Source organism: Cydia fagiglandana, chromosome 25 (genome assembly GCF_963556715.1).
Source record: "Cydia fagiglandana chromosome 25, ilCydFagi1.1, whole genome shotgun sequence".
NCBI classification, from domain to species: domain Eukaryota; kingdom Metazoa; phylum Arthropoda; class Insecta; order Lepidoptera; family Tortricidae; genus Cydia; species Cydia fagiglandana.
The window spans coordinates 688,195-705,603 of NC_085956.1; the positions used below are offsets into that span (position 1 = coordinate 688,195).

The 17,409-nt window shown below is 36.8% G+C and overlaps 2 protein-coding genes across 7 annotated transcripts in view; one reads left to right on the forward strand and one right to left on the reverse strand.

The window, feature by feature from the left end:
- Nucleotides 1-335: 335 nt before the first annotated feature.
- Nucleotides 336-14,126, forward strand: LOC134677023 (uncharacterized). Of its 5 annotated transcripts, none has more exons than XM_063535440.1 (6): nt 336-389; nt 3,901-4,081; nt 5,813-5,990; nt 11,462-11,657; nt 12,145-12,226; nt 12,933-14,126. In XM_063535440.1, the coding sequence occupies exons 2-6, from the start codon at nt 3,985-3,987 to the stop codon at nt 13,979-13,981; spliced, it is 1,602 nt and encodes a 533-aa protein (XP_063391510.1). In that variant the 5' UTR covers nt 336-389; nt 3,901-3,984; the 3' UTR covers nt 13,982-14,126. The 5 variants fall into 5 exon arrangements, with proteins under 5 accessions (XP_063391510.1, XP_063391509.1, XP_063391513.1 ...); XM_063535439.1 differs by lacking the exon at nt 336-389 and adding an exon at nt 453-716; XM_063535442.1 differs by lacking the exons at nt 336-389; nt 3,901-4,081; nt 5,813-5,990 and adding exons at nt 4,996-5,128; nt 11,053-11,165.
- A 130-nt stretch (nt 14,127-14,256) lies between these two features.
- Nucleotides 14,257-17,409, reverse strand: part of LOC134677015 (uncharacterized) — a 29,905-nt gene continuing 26,752 nt past the window's right edge. The window contains exons 3-4 of one of the 2 annotated variants that reach the window (XM_063535429.1): nt 15,579-15,728; nt 14,257-15,213 (exon numbers count right to left, since the gene is read on the reverse strand). In XM_063535429.1, the coding sequence (XP_063391499.1) occupies nt 14,639-15,213; nt 15,579-15,728 (725 nt within the window). In that variant the 3' untranslated portion in view covers nt 14,257-14,638. The remainder of the gene's footprint in view (nt 15,214-15,578; nt 15,729-17,409) is intronic. The other variant, XM_063535427.1, reaches the window with a different exon arrangement.

The window sequence follows — 17,409 nt, forward strand, 5'->3', positions numbered from 1 at the left end:
TTCTAAAAACAGTGTGCCAATACTGTTATACGATTTAATGGAACGGCAACTACTTAAATACACGTCAACGCGGGCTATAACCGCGAAAATCCAAGTGCGCAAATTGCGGGCATCTTTCTCTGTCACTCTTATTACGCTGTCATTGGAGTAAAAGAGAAAGATCCCCGCAATTTGGGGGCTTACCGCAAAAACCGAAATTCACCAGTTATTAAAAAATCGATTTAAAATAATAGTTTTTTTTTGTACTCGTATAATGTAATCGAATTTCGTATAATTGCGGGCACAGGATCGCATAATCAAGATTTTTGTACTAGCAGCCCTGCCGCATTCATGATGCGGGCCATGCGGGCCATCGGGCAATGCGGCATACGGATCCGCAGTGGAACAAGGTAATAACACCAAGACCGAACGAAATAGTCTTATGGAACTTACAATAGGTGTGAAGAGGGAAGAGTTATAATTGCTTGTCCTTGTCAGACTCATTTTTTTTAGGGAAAATCTCATACAATGCCAAGCTTTGGTGGGGAACAAAGTCCTCAGTGTGAGAACAGTGATTGATTACTATAGTTTTCATGGTGAATATGTGTTTTGCTTACAAAAATTATAATATTTATCAAAGAAATTACAAAGTTTTAACGGATTAAAATGGTTAGTTGCTCAATTTTGCACTGTACTAGTGATAATCGCCAAAAACATGAAGACTTAACCTTTCACAGGTAAGTTCATTATTAGCACTTAGTAATAGACTTAGTATACAAACATTTTAGAGACCGCATTTCATTATTCGCAGTACTAATCAGAAAAAAAGCCGTTTTCTGCCAAATTAACCTACTAAAATATGTACACTGTCGACATTTAAGCCGTCAGCCATTTTGAAACGCGTATTTAATTTAGTCGCATTACGTTTATTGTAGGGATACCAGCCCGCTATGCTTATAATTACCCTAAAATTGAGGTAGTTTCTATTATTTAGTTTATCAAGTATTTGGAAAATATTGAATAAGTATAAGTTGTTATACATACATACATACATATAATCACGCCTATTTCCCGGAGGGGTAGGCAGAGACTACGGATTTCCACATGCTACGATCCTGACATACCTCTTTCGCTTCCTTCACATTCATAACATTCCTCATACACGCTTGCCGGTTTATATAAGTTGTTATATAAGCTTCAAATGTATTAAATAATATAGGCCAGGCTGGCCAGGGTTTAGATTCACCTGTGCTATTAATATAAGTATAAGCATCTTGCTTATCACGGTTGCTCTTGCGTTTTTCCGGTTTTTGCCGCAAGCGGCTGCCCTCTTCCAACTCAGAGAGGAAACTAGGTAGCGATGTTACGATTCGACTTCACAAATCGGTTCAAACCGATTTAGGTCTGAAGTCGACTAAATCGACGTGAGTGTTCCGTAAATCGACTTAAGATACGTTCACCCGCTCTAAACGCATCCTTTCATATTTGTTGATGCGTCACTTTCATTTGACATATTGAGGATTAAAATGTACGCAAATCGATTTCAAACCACGAAGAAAAATGTTGCCATGCACATTGCCGCCATTATTGAGTCGAGTCGAAACTTGGTATCTACAGGTAAAGTAAAATGAAACTTATTGTTTATGTTGTAAGGTTCAATTTCGCATGGGCTTAAAGCGATTGATTTGGCGGTATACTTGGATCGGTTTGGCAGTTTTGCGCCGCGTCGATTTGCTAACTCAACGTTTCGCGGCAATGACACGAAATCGCACGAGACCGCACGCTCTTTCCTGCTTGCTCGTATAGTGCTTTCCCGTTTTAGCTTTAGAAATTATAAAATTGTGATTTACCGCGCAACAAAACTAAAAAAATATTACAAAACTTTTAAGTCAACATTTTTGCTGTCGATCGGATGGAACAAAGCGTAAAATTGACAATTCAATTTCCTCAACTCAAAGACTACGGAGCGGTTTGAACAACTGATACTTATTTTAAGTCTTAAAAAGTAGAAGTTAAATCGACTTGGCCAAATCGGTTTGCAAACCGATTTGGGTTTAAATCGGAGTCGACTTATTCGGTTTGAAATTTTTTCGATTAGGCCCATCACTAAAACTAGGCCTTTTTTAAATGAGTGTCGTTCCTTACAATGTATTGTAGCGATGCTACATAATTTCCTATACCAAACATATACTTCCTCATACAACGTGACCTATACAACATTAGTGTCGCATTTTCGACAGAATAACATACACCAGAGTATGACACTTATGTAAAACTGTAATGTACCTTCTCAGCTGTAGGTTGATTAGCATATCCTGCCTCCTGGCTAACTGGTTTCGAAGAAACAAGTCTAAAGAGTATGCCACTCGAACGGAACTTGTCACCCAGATTGTGCAGAGGTTGTTGAACCAAACCTGGCTTCACGCATATCAAAATGATCCTCGTGATCCACCTTAACTGCTCAAGTAGGTCACATCCTAATTTAATTTGTATTTTAGAATCATTTATGAAATTATATAAAAACATAAAAAAGACTTTCGTTGGGTAGTCGTAAGTGTGACAGCCCGGTGACAGCTAAGAATATAGGCGTTTTGTTCAGGCATAAGCAAGGATATATTCCAAAGGAAACAAAGTAGAAACGTACGATAAAAATATAATTATTAGTAATTATTATTAACCACTTAGAATATTACAAGTATTAATGATCATTGACATTTTTCGAGAATCATTTGATTTGGAAAAGGTTTAAGTTGGTTTGACGTTTAATGTGTTGATGTGAATCGAAACGCAACGTGACCGGTAGGAGAAGATTTCGAGCTGTCACTTACACTTGGAATGGGAATACGCTAGCATGTGGATGGTTCCTAATTAAAGATTAAGAGGAATTGCCTCGTCTCCTTCCGCCGCCTGGTCCGGCTGGTGGGAGACCGATTTGTAATGTGCGTAGATCGCTGTGCGTGAATTGTGCGCGTGATTTACTTAGAGCGTCCCGTGTCGCCGATGGACATGAGCACGGTTGGTGATCGTGTTCCCTGGCGCGCTGTTGCGCGTCCCCGATTTTGCTGAGCGTCATGTTGACGCTGCTTCCACGCCGTAGGACGCGGCCTCGACCTGCAGGCCGTGCGTCGGATGGCTATGCTGCCGTCCGACGACTCCAAGGTGTCTTCGTGCGGGTCCTTCCCGTGAAAGTCTGAGCGCCGCGGGTTGTTCTCGCCTTAGCTTGTCACAGCTGGGGCTCGATGAACGCCCGCCGCTGATCTACGTCGATCTGTCTGCTACGCTAAGTTCCAGGATGAAAGCTACACCCGGTATCCGTGAGTGCACTAGACTTTTGTTTTAGGTTTTGGCCAAAACCCCGCGCCTTGTCCGTCTCGCGACCGTAGATTAAGGATTGCCATAGTGCCACTCCACAGCCGCCAACGGCTTATAGAAACAAATTGTATTTTGAGTAGCGCCCGCCCCGAAGCGGAGTGCCTTGTAATTATTTAGCGGGGTATATTAAATTGCATGTCAGATATTTGGTTGTATCTTTTCAATATCCTACCAAGTTCCCATTAACCAGGTTAGAATAACAAGAGGACCCTCGTACTTCAATAGTCCAATGTTTTACTGCGGATCTCATCCGAGGCATTATTTCCATTAACTATTTAAACATTTAAATTCTTATTATTTTCTATACACTACAATGTCACGCTACTTTAAATTATTATTTTTTATTCACGACAGTATTCCCTCACCAAATACCGACTGGTAAATATCAAATGACATCAATAAATATAAAACTTATTGATATGATATGAGCTGAGATTGGAACCCAAGATCTTCGGATGGAAATAATTTTAGAATAAAAAAACAGTCTCTTTAATAATCTAGTAATCTACAATTATGCCTGGTTATGAAAATTACGTGTATATTTTCCAGATTTCCACGAAATAAAACAACACGTCAAAAGTGGATAGCCGCTACTGGAAGAAAAAATTGGAAGCCAACTACAAACCACCGCATATGCTCCAAGCATTTCGAACAGTTTCATTTTCGCAAGACTCCACGACAAGTATTCCTGTGGAAGTACGCGAGCCCAACGTTGTTGACACCGTTACCTGTAAGTGTTTCTGATTATGAGTATACAAGGTGTTACTGACCATCGGGCTTTAAATCCAGGGCTCGATTCTACTCGCTAAACTGAGCTACTTTTATTATGGCACCAACCCCGAAATCCCGACAATTTTTTTACGTTTTCATACATTTTGTCTGATCAGTTGTCGACGTTTTCTATGGAAAAGCCAAAACTTTTTCCCCGATTTTAGGGTTGGTCCCATAGTAAAAGTAGCTCAGTTTAGCGAGTAAAATCAAGCCCTAGAATTAAAGCCCCATGGTCGGACACAGACTGTAGCCGTTAGTTATTCGTTAGTTAGAGACTATTCATAATATTACATGATATAAATTATATAGTTGCATAAAATTGAATAGGAAATATTACGCTAAACTCTGCGTAGAGGGCGTCACTAAGTCAATCACATGGCCTACCGTTAAACACGACAATCAAAAGTTCGGTTTCTGCCTCTCTATTACTCTTGCTTATTCGATCGATACAGAGGCAGAACAAAATTTCGCGTTTCGCGGTAGGCCACCTGTAAACAAACCGCCTTGATGCATCAATGTCATAGTAAAAACTTGACCAAAAACTGTTTAAGTCGTAGTATGTATGTATAAGTTACTCTATGGTTTACTAAATAAATTAGTGCTGCACTCTGGCGGCAGAACATTGCAGTAATACTGTCAAAATACATATGGGGTAAATTTTACCAACATGGTATCCCAGCAATTACGATACCCTGCCGTACCATACAATAACAATAACAAGAACGAGTGGGACGGGCATATGGAACAGTCAATAGGTGTGACAAAGACAAGGGAAGCTATCGCGCCTGGGTGCGTAAGAGACCGACTACAAATGAAAAAAAAAACGTGCTGACTTGTCAAGTGGTTGTTTAGCGTCCTAACGCCCTTTATAACCTTATTTTTGAATTTCGAAAATGTAATAATGGAAAAAAACTGATAATCCTCTTGCAGACAACATGGTGTCTTGTTGTGTGTTAGATTGTAGTGTAACGCCGCGTAATAATCCAGGAAATTACTCGTTCCACAGGTAATTATCATTATATTAATTATATCAATTCAACATAATATGGGACTAGTCCTGAAATAAATATTATTCATTCATTCATTCATTCATTCATTACCCCGGTTCAAGTTAAAATGTCAAATGCATAGCGTAAATAGTGTATGAAACCGGTTTATAAAATTAAATGTAAACTTCTCCTTCGTAATGTGCTAATATTTTGCCACATTGATACGCTACGGCTTGACAAAAACGATGTTATGACTAATATCGATATAGATATTATCGACTTCTGTGATAAATAACTTGCTTTCATAACAAACTTTAAAAGTATTTTTATTCGTTTAATACGCATATGTTTAGCGGTAAATTTAAATTATGATCTTCTGGAATCTAGTTCGAGCGTTTAGATTTTCTATGGGACGATAAGACTACCCTTCGCGCCTGTATTTTTTTCTACTGACAGAAACGGCATGACAGACTATAGTTTTTAGTATTAAGTCGTTAGACAATAATGTCAACATTACAATTAGTCAATTATGTTAATTTATGACACTACTGTACAACTAGTACGAGAGGCCGAATTCTCTAGTCTCCTATGAATTATGATCGATCTTGCTCGGTGATAAGGGTCAATTTTGATTAGCAATAGTGACGGTTTTATCCGGTTCTAAGGTGGTTGTATCCGACTTTCTTCCCTTCCCGTTCCAGATTCCCTCAGAACCCCGAATTGCGCCAGAAATGGCTCCGCGCAGTCGATAGGAAAACCTGGACTCCCCAAAAATACTCCGTCATATGTTCAAAACATTTCGAACAAAAGTATTTCAGGGGAAAAGTACGAATTAAACTCAGAATCGACTCAATTCCGACTTTGTTTGTACCTGTACTAGTAAGTATTCTTATGATATTATATACTCCCACTCCTAGAGTACATTACCTTAATTAAAATACTTGCCTTTATAATTTTATTCAAGTAATTTTACAATGCTTATTAGTATAGTCACCCCAAGGAAAGTGTGCAGCGGATTTGATAGCCCACGCAGTGCACGTGTTATTTTAAACGTCAAACTTCTATGAAATTATGACGTGTGAATAACACTAACACTTACACAGACTTTTCTTGATCCGACTCCATTACACCTGTAAACTTGCATTAGGTTTATACTTTATAGCCTGTTCCACACTCGCTCGCGAATCGTGAATATTAAGAGCCAACAGGAGTGGTCATTTCTCCATACAAACGTAGTCCTCGTTTTCCTCCGTGGTTTTTGAAGCTAGAGCAATGTTTTTTCAACACAGATTAATATTGTCAATATCTGTGTCGGACCGTTTTGCTTTTTTTGATATTTTTGTTTTTTAAGGCGCTAGAGCCCTTCAAAAATGGCCAAAATGGCCTAATTGACTATGCCGCAATGAGAGGCCTGGTATTCAAAACTGATATCAATTAGCCAAAAAAGCAAAACGGTCCGACACAGATAATTTCATAATCATTTAGATTTCCAAATTTGGTTACGATTGGTTAAGTTTTGGAGGAGGAAAAAGAGGACTACGAAACCTCGATTTTTGTCATTTTTACGCAGGATTTTTCGCCTCAGCTGCAGTTGTCCCTATCGCACTAATTTTAGGGGCGGAGTCAAGTTTCTAAATACGTACACAGCCAGAAAAGTGATGGGCAATAGTCGACATTTAATGTCGATAATCTAGTGATGTTAGAAGTTATCGATAAACCGTCTTGTGTGAAAATATCTAGATCCTCCTAAGACACAAGGGGTTTTGCGTTGAGAGGGAACACATTTTTGTAGTTACATAGGTACAATCTATTTTGAACTTTTTGATTCTAATATTTCAAATTAGAAATCAAAATCAAAAATATTTTATTGCATGGTTATGGGTTTACAAAATTTTTAGGTACAGTCACGCTCCGTAATTGTCGAGCAATTTAAGGTCCTAGCTAGGGAATGCAATCTCGCACCAAGATTGGCGATTCGAGATCTCGCACGAAAAATCCGAATCGAGATTGGGTGTTTCGAGATCTCGACGAGATCGAATTTGACAAAGTAACTAAAAATGTGTTATTTTAATCAATAATCTCTAAGAATTCCATAGATATAGACATCGTAAAATCGGGCGTATCGAGATACTCCTATGAATATAATGAAACGCCGACATTTCATGATCTGCCTAGCGAACACCAGCCATTTTACGCAAACCTAAAGGTGTGATATTCTGCCGGCCTAGCCAAGGTTACAATCGCTATCGCTTCGACAACGAAAACCATTATGTCTCTCTATCACACTTCCATATTAGTGCGACAGTGACAGTTGCTTTTCGATCGCTACGGAGCGTAAGCGATCGGCATCTTGGCTACGCGGCCTGATATTCCTATAGTCTATAGGCAAATTAAACAAAAGTCGTCGATTTTCGTCGACATCTCTTCTAAATACCTAAAACTGGTATGGACGTGTTCCTCGTGGTCTCCAGAATATGAATAAACCGGTTTTTATTTTATGGAGGGGGGGGGGACGTGTCGAAAAAAAGGAAGGAAAAAGTGGGCGGCCGACCAGCATTGATATTTGTTCACGTCTTTAGTCCTATGGGACCGATCGGTTCGTGTGAGATGTCGTTTGAAAGAGTATTAAACGTGCAATTATTGTTTTATAATAACCGTAGTCATGACTCTAGTCATTTACAAAATATTTAAAATATATGATTTTTTACCGTGCATGGATGGCATAAGTACTGACAAAACATGCGTCTAACTCAATAAATTATAACTTTACCGCAATTAATGTTATTATAAAATATACGCAAAATTTCATTAGCTTTCCAAAAACATAAATTTTATTGATGTATGATATTATACATATAACAAAGTAATGATGAATTTTGTTCCGTCACGTAAATGGCGGGCGACCGACCTCAACTGATCATTATTTCTCGGGTTCTATTTTACTGATCAATTGGTGATGCATACCATTAGAAAGAATATTAAACATACTATAATTGGTTTCTAATAACCGTAGTCATAACTGTAGTCATTTACAAAATAATTGAAAATATGTATATGATTTCTCGATCAATTATTTTACAATGCGCCCGCTATGAAGCTAGGAATATCAAAGAATGCATTGCTCTGATGGATCTGCCGTCTCTTTCATAAGGAAGATCGTGATATGCCTGAGTTAATATTAGATCAGGAAATGGTGGCGTTTCATGATACGCCAAGGATTACGATTTTACGATATGCCGCCGACATACTACTTATTTAAGGTACCTCATGTTATATTTTGAAAATAACAACAACAAATTAAATATTTAACATAAAATCAATTTTAATTTTTACTTTACTTCTATTGATTCGGTTAAATTGTGTTCTAATGTATGGGGAAGACAAACTAATTATAGCCAGCCTTTTATGAATGTAGTATGATACCTTAGGGTATGGTGCTTTACGCACACTAGCGTCCCTCCCCCTCCCCCTGACGCAACCCCCCCTTTTTGCATGAAATATGTCCCGGTTCACAGTTTTTTACATTTTTTGAGGAAAGTATACATTTTAGGAAAAAAGTGTCAATGAAAGAAATAATCCTTAATAAATTCTTAATAAAAAAAGGTTAAGTATATTCATTTCATAACACTTATTAACTTATTATACAAGGTGTTCACAAGAAATGCGAAAGATTTTATTTCTGAGGTCAAAAGAAGGAAATAATGTAATATGCTTTAGGTCAATTTCGACAAAAAAAATATTTTTTTGTTTGTTTTTTTTTTCAATTGTTTGAATGTATTTGTACATAAAAAGTAAAGCTATTGGTAAACTTGTCACTTAAAATGGATTTTTACTTTTTTTTTTCGTAAAAGTTAGTTTTGGCAAAGTGTTACTTGTCATTTTTTGACATTTATTAATAAGGATATTTAGACTAAATCCCATAGTAGCAACATCGCCATCAAAAAGGCGTTTTGCACTATGTAACAATAAAAACTTGTTTTTTTTTTTATTGGTATTAACTCTGAAACTAGCCAAATTTCAAAAAAGTTTATAGGACATTTTTGTCTCTAAATATGATCAGGAATACGCTGTTAAAATTATTCGGTTATCTCATGTTACACCGTGTATAATAAATGAGTTTCGAACTCTAAGTAATAACTATGTTATTTCGAATTTTAATAAGCTAATACATGAATATAGTGCATCATATACAAAAAATGAATATGACCTTTTTTATTAAGAATTTATTAAGGATTATTTCTTTCATTGACACTTTTTTCCTAAAATGTATACTTTCCTCAAAAAATGTAAAAAACTGTGAACCGGGACATATTTCATGCAAAAAGGGGGGGTTGCGTCAGGGGGAGGGGGAGGGACGCTAGTGTGCGTAAAGCACCATACCCTAAGGTATCATACTACATTCATAAAAGGCTGGCTATAATTAGTTTTTCAAAAAACACAATTTGACCGAATCATATGAAATGCTATCGATGTTAAATCACTATTTACCTTTACTTAGAAACTGCGTAACAATAATAGAGCTAAAGCCGGACACATAATAGCACTGCCTGAACAACATGAATCTAAGGTCATATATTACTTAAAACAAAGTATTTCACTTTCAGTCTTGTTCGAGATCTCGAATATATTAATCGAGATCTCGACCGAGATTGCATATATCGAGATTTCCTGTCAACTAGGTTAAATTTCGAAAATACGTGCGAGATCTAGCGAGATCTCGAAATTGCGAGATCTAGATAGCATTCCCTAGTCCTAGCTGAATTGGTTCTTTCATACACTTACGCTTACTCTATAGAATGTCCAATCCTGCCTTACAAAGACGTTAATATTTATATTTTTCATGTCTATACTTCGTTTCTGAGCATTATTGAAAAAAAAAAATTCTTACTTGATACTCTAGTATTAACCACTAAGTACATAAATAGGGTAATTCGCCAGTAACAGGCCACTATTAGTAACTGGCCACGCCAAACCAAAAATGAATTCTATTCACCTATAAATAGAATTCATGTAAATCACCTAAAAATGAATTCTATTCACCTATAAATAGAATTCATTTTAGTATAAGGTGGCCAGTTATTGAAACCTTATACCAACTAAAATGAATTCTGTATAGAGGTGAATAGAATTCATTTTTAGTTTAGGGCGGTCAGTTACTGGCGAATTACCCTATTCGAAATCGAGTTCCGTAAACGTAAGCCGGGTAAGTAAAAAAGTTCAATCGCAATAGGGTAATTCGTCAGTGGCCACCCCAAACCAAAAATGAATTATATTCACCTATAAATAGAATTAATTTTAGTATAAGGTGGCCAGTTATTGAAGTTATTGAAACCTTATACTAAAATGAATTCTGTTTATAGGTGAATAGGATTCATTTTTAGTTTAGGGCGGCCAGTTATTAAAAGTGGCCAGTTACTGGCGAATTACCCTACTTAGTAGTAGCAGTAACAAAAAGTGGCAATGCAAATTGCAATCAGTGAGGTGCGCGCCAGCGCGAGTACGGGCGCACCGCGCGCGTCTGTGTGCGTGCATTACACATACAATTACAGTCTCTCACGCCGCGGTTACGCCCCGTCAGAGCGACGGGTATATTCAGCTTGAAATCTCAAAATTGACTTTTAGCTCAGCTCCCGTTTCGTCTTAAAACAAAACCATAATTGCTGCATCGAGCTTCGTCCACAACATGTATAAACTAACGCCCATCCCCACCCTGCACCTATCCCGGCCCGAAAGTTCCCATTATGCTGGCAGCAGTGGCAGCATTCCCACGCTATATGGCGATGGAAACTAGTTGGACCAGCCAAGACGCAGAGCGAGCGGGAGATTAACGCAAATGCAGATGCATTAAATGTGGGTTCGGACACGCTAACCTACTTAGCGTATCCGAACCCCGACCAAGCGTCGACGTTGGCCGTCGCTACTGACAGTCCACGCGCGTCAGTTGTTGCAGCCGGACGTCCGGAAAACTTAAAAAATGCCTCGTTGCGTGATAATTAACTGCAACAGCCCAGCAATTGCGAACACCCAAAGGCAAGGACATATTTCCTATCACAGGTAATTATTTTTAAAATTATATTATGCGTAAATTCATTTTCAAACTATATTATAAGTATTCCAAATTGTGATTCCAATAATATAACCTCCAATAAAGTAACTGCAGATTAACGTTACAAAACTATTCGTAACGAACACAGGATTTATGATTTAAAGAAAAACCAATTTAGTACAAATTTATTCATAAAAACAAGCTCAGGTCCTAATTTTACAGGACGACATTAATGAAGGAGGGTTATTTGAACATATACGACTATATGTTTATACGTCGATTAAAAAATCTTTCATTATTTTAGTTTCCCACATGATCCAGTCATAAAAGAGAAATGGATTGCAGCCACGGGCCGGAAAGACTGGTTCCCGACCAAACACAGTACTATTTGTTCCATACATTTTGACAATACCAGTTTCATTGAAGGGAAAAAGTTGCGTTTGTTGAAAAAAACGGCATACCCTACTGTTAATATACTAAAACTCATTGAAAATGATGAGGTTAGTGAATAGATTTATTGTGTGTGAGCGAGCGAGACCGCAAATATAAAATGAGTATGAGCGAGACAGTTGCATCGTAGTGGGGCATCGATGTTTTGAATCGGTTTGGATTTCCCATCACTTAATTTCGGTTGTGACGTCACAGTCCTTAGGTGGTGAAAATAAAAAGCCGGTTTCAATATAAATCACGATATTTGATTTATCAATCTATTATATCTATGATTAATATAGCCGGTCAAGCCGGTTACACGAGCGCTTTTACAAGTTAAAAAAGCGCATGAATCTGTCCGCACTCTAAATTCGATTTAACGACCAAGGCTTAAAGTCGAAAATCCAAGAACGCTTGATAAAAAGCGCCACCGCCGTAGTGAATACACATGTATCCATTTGTGTCATTGAAACGCTTTTTTAACGCGCGTTGTAAAAGCGGCCGTGGGAATGAAGCCGCATTCTAGGATTTATATATATGTCTGTCTCTTTGTTTCAGGTAAATACGGATGATACAGAGATTTCAGAGCCAGGGCCGTCGAAGAGGTCTCGACGTGATTCAAACAGCTCGACCGACTCAGGTACTGGTCAGGTACAGGTGCTGATCATAGTTTAATATACTCCTAACTCCTGGAACCTCACGGCATCCATTTAACCATTTTTAGAGTTCCGTACCCAAAGGGTAAAACGGGACCCTATTACTAAGACTTCGCTGTGGTCCGTCCGTCCGTCTGTCACCAGGCTGTATCTCACGAACCGTGATAGCTAGACAGTTGAAATTTTCACAGATGATGTATTTCTGTTGCCGCTATAACAACAAATACTAAAAACAGAGTAAAATAAAGATTTAAAATTGTTGTATGGGATACAACAAACGTGATTTTTGACCAAAGTTAAGCAACGTCGGGAGTGGTCAGTACTTGGATGGGTGACCGTTTTTTTTTTGCTTTTTTTTTTCATTCTGGTACGGAACCCTTCGTGCGCGAGTCCGACTCGCACTTGCCCGGTTTTTATTTAAATTACTAATAAATATTATAGTCCCATAGTTGCCGACAGTAGGAGTAAGCTCAATAACACTACCTACTTTTATACTCCGTCTTTTTGTTAAACTCCGTTAATGTCAAGAGTGCATTCCTGAGCTTTAGGTACTTTTATATTTATCTTTGACCTACTTTGCTCATCGATAATAGGTTTGTCGATATTTCATTTTGTCAGTCCCTTATTTTTAGTTATAAATATTCTACTTTGTGTTGTTTTATTGGTTTTAATCTAAACCTTTAATTTCAGATTCTAATGATGAAATCATTGAGCAATGTCGCTTTTGCGCAAAATACAGCAAAGACTGCATGGACACATGCTACGTACCATTCCTTATGGAAAACAAAGCCTCCATAGTCTTCAACGATAACTACGTAAATCTGGACTTTACAGATAATAATTTACCAAAAACTGTTTGCCGTGACTGTACCAGAAAACTTCAGGATATAATTAGCTTTATTACACAAGTAACAGAAGCGCAAAAGAAATTTAAAGTTGTAGCGAAGAACAATAGAAAAGTATATGAATTCAAAGATGAAACAATCAAAAAGAAACAAACGATAAAGAAAAATAGACAAACAAGTAAAAAACTTGATAGCACCAGAGACACAATTGAAAAAGAAACAATAACAAATGATGATGATGATGAAGATACCAGAGATGCTTTTGAAAATACAGATATTAAAATAGAATATGAATCCCCAACGGATGAAGGTAACATCAGAGATATACATAAAATTAAAATTGAACAAGAACCTGAGGATAATACAGAAATAACTGATTCTTTACTTGTTGAACAACCTGTGTTCTTTAGAGGGTATAAAAGGAAAAATGAAGATGCAGCTGTAACGAAGAAAGCTAAATTTATTTGCGAAGAAGAAGTTACATTCGAAATGGATGTAAAAGAAGAAGTAACAAATGACGCAAATGAAGATTATCCTGAAGTTGAAGTAGAATATGACAGTGGGACAGCTACAACTGGGATTGGTACGGCAGGGACTGTCAGTACTGAGAATGTTACACCTGGGACAATTACTACTGGGATTGGTACAACTGGGACTGTCACTACTGAGAAAGTTATACCTGGGACAATTACAACTAGGATTGGTACTATTGGGACTGTCACTACTGAGAAAGTTATACCTGGGACAATTACAACTGGGATTGGTACAACTGGGACAGATTCAAGTGGGATTGGTGCGTTTAGTGCTTTAGCAAGTGTAAAATATATTACTATTGATGGCTCTACTGGAAGGTTTTGTGTTAAATCAGGAAATAAAGGAAATGAGACAGAGTGAACATTGAATGAGAAAAACGAAAGTGACACTAAGTGAAAATAAAGTTTTCTGATTATTGTAAATATCAAAACAAATTAACCAACAGTGTTTTTAAGTAAAATTGATTATACATTCTAAAAATAAAGAATTTCTTCATGAAAAAGAATGGTTCTAACGGTTAGCCACACTACATGCATGGGTATTCATTTTTTAATTTATTGTTTTTGTCAAAGAGATAGCTTGTACTAAGTTTCTGTATTTGCTTGTGAAGTTGAGAACAGCCAGCATCAAAATATTAGGTACTTAACAGCCTAAGCGGCGAAATACGTATGTCGCAATGTTATTATTGTGTTTTTGGTCACTTTATACTTGTACTTCGTTTTTTTAGCACTAATTTTTCATTTACATTTCCAATGATTAGGTATAAATAAAAACGAAGAAATTTTTGTATTCTGAACAACATAATTTACTCATAATACTCATTTTCCATTTTGGGCATGACAAATCACACACAAAACATACCTACAGCTATTTATATTGAGATTAGATTATAATATTGAGAAATAGGAAAATAGATTTTTACGGACAAAACTGTCAAAGTATGAAAGACTCTGTCTTATACTTTTCTATATTTTTTTGTCTTATATTAACATTATTAAATATTATTTAGTGTTAATTTTAGTCAGTATCAGTACAGTCTCCACTACTAGTTTGTTTGCCTTTCACGTGTATATCTTTTTGATAATCAAAAGCAAGTTCTAAATCACTAGGTTTCACATTAGTCCCCGTATCACTAAAATCGACACTATCTTCACTATTTCCATCATCATTGTCAACCATTTCCTCTTTTATGTCAATTATTAATTCAGTATTATGATTATTAACACTTTTTTCTTTTTTTACTTTCTTCTGCTTTTTATAATCCACTTCATGTTTTCTTTTATGAGTTTCTCTCAAAATTACCGCTTCACCGAGCGATAAATCTTCATGAATATCAACTTTACTTTCACGTGAATTTTCATCCGTCGACGCGAATTCAGCTTTTACTATGTGACTATCGACTTCTATGAATTGAAAGTCATTGCTTTGATATTGGGCCGAACTGTGTGCATTTGTAGCATTGTTGGGGCAGACGGCGACGAGGGAGAACTGTGCAGTGTTGACTTGTTTGATGAATTCGAAGGTTTCTAGAAGTCTCGCGTCGCACTCACGGCAGACGGTTTTCGGGAGATAGTCTATGCTGAAGTCCAGTTCTGGAAACAGGTAAAAAATACAGGTACAGTGAAATAATTTTATTTTGGTGCCACGTGTAGCAATGAATCTCATATTTTGGCACTGTGTATTCCAATGGGGTTGGCCACTCGAAGTATTCTTATGTCAATTCTAGGTAGTGCCTACCTGTTTTTTTTTTTTTTTTTGAAATTTTATGGCCTGGACGGTAGTGCAGTAACCTAAGCTAGCTAAAACTAGAGACAGATGAAACCAATAAGTAACATATTGATCCTTTTGAGCTTTTTGAGGAGCCATATAGCAATTTATCGAAGTTTTTTATAGGAAGTTTATTCCTTCTGTTTTGTGGTGTCTGATCCTTCTACTTAAATGGGGATAAGATACGTACCCACTCTCAAATTATTGAGTGCAAGTGTAGTCATTTTGCCCATCAAATATGGCTTCTGAACGACCGGGGAGCATTCCTTGAAGTCGCCGCAGAAACGGCACTGCTCGCCTCTGTTCGGCTCTGGCTGTGTTCGCGTGCTGGAGTCGGAATCTGGAAAAAAGTAAGAGTATATCACATAAATATAACTATGGCGCAACCTTAGCGAGTATTGGACACATTATAAAATCAGTTGTCCTCCAACCAGGGCCATCTTAAACTATGCTGGGGCCCCTGGGCACATAAGAATTTGGGGCCTTTTTGGAAAATAAAGAAAGCTAATTACTAACATTTTTCTACTATGATCTTCTATTATGAGATTTATGAGTATCAGATATACTGTTACTGTCTGTCCTTCGGGGCCTTCTGAGGTTGGGGCACGGTCGCCATGTGTCCTTATGGTAAAAACGGTACTGCCTCCAACCGTCGTTTTCTTACACAACAACAGTTCTATTAATTCACATGTTCACACTTTTGTTTGTCTTTATACTTAATACTACTTACTGCTAATGAATGAGTAAGGACAATGTACTTAACGGAATACTAGTAGTCAAAAGATATATAGTTGATTATAAAATATGTATATGTATTGAAATACAACAATATTTTTATTCTTAACTACTGAACATTTTTCGCCAAGTAAGTATACAAGTTTAACACCGACTGTAGCCTTATTTAGACAGTCATCTAAACTCATCTAAGTACTTTTCTTAGTACCACAATGGTGGTAAATAAGTATACTTACCTACAACCATTGATTTTCATTCATTGTCATGGCAATGTTTTTTTTTATCTTTTTTTTTTTAAGGGGTTTTGTCACGCAGTGACAATGTCACCCCCGTAATGAGATCTAATAATAATAATGATGTAGTAGTGAAGTATTACCTACACCACTACATCACATTTAAATATAGTTTGCACATAGAGATGGGTCGCGGGTATTTACCCAATTTACCCACCCAGGTAAATACCCGGTAAATACCCATCTACCAGGTATTTACCCGTATCTACCCAAATGGACGGGTAGATTCATTTCTTGTTGCACATGTCGATTTGTGTTAAATTGGAGATATAAACCGAGTTAATGGTTGTAATTATTGTGTGTCATTTCAAATTAAATGGTTTAGTGAAACCTGCAGTTGTAACTAAGGAATTTTAAGTATAATTTTGATAAATATTTAAAAAAAGGCCGTCATTAGAGTATTTTTTTAGATTTGAGTAAATTATCGTACTTATACGTTGATATTACATATTAGAACCTCGGTCGGCGGGGGGTGTGGTTGGGGGGAGGGGGGTAAAGGTGATTTTTTTAATATTTCTTGTAATCTGTCATTAATATCGAAAAGTGTTGTATGTACAAACTAAAGTAGACAGAATTTCCTACAAAAAAGGTTATATACATTTTTGTCCTAAAACTAACTGTATTTGACTTATGAGCTTCCCAAGTTGTGACACTGCATAATTTTTTTTTATTATCATTCATAAGTAATCTTTATTTTCATCTTTCTAATGTATATCAAAAGCGTTTTTAAACATTTCCGGAAGCCAGGGAATGATTTTACACGATTTTCATAATTGGACTGATATGTTAAAATACTTAAAATCGAACTTCACCTCATATCAATCTTTTCGTAATTAGTTTGAACATACATTTTATGTAACATTATAAAAAATTACTTAAATTAATCTTATTTTTACTCACATACCATAAAACACATCAAATTTAGAAGAAAAACGAAAATACCCGCGTATTTACCCGCGGGTAGGTAAATATCGGGTATATACCGGGTAAATA

Coding starts and splice junctions, on each gene's coding strand:
- LOC134677023 (XM_063535440.1), top strand. CDS start 3,985: ATGCTCCAAGCATTTCGAACAGTTTCATTTTCGCAAGACTCCACGACA. Junction 11,658..12,144: donor AACTCATTGAAAATGATGAG/GTTAGTGAATAG, acceptor TCTTTGTTTCAG/GTAAATACGGATGATACAGA. Junction 12,227..12,932: donor AAACAGCTCGACCGACTCAG/GTACTGGTCAGG, acceptor CTTTAATTTCAG/ATTCTAATGATGAAATCATT.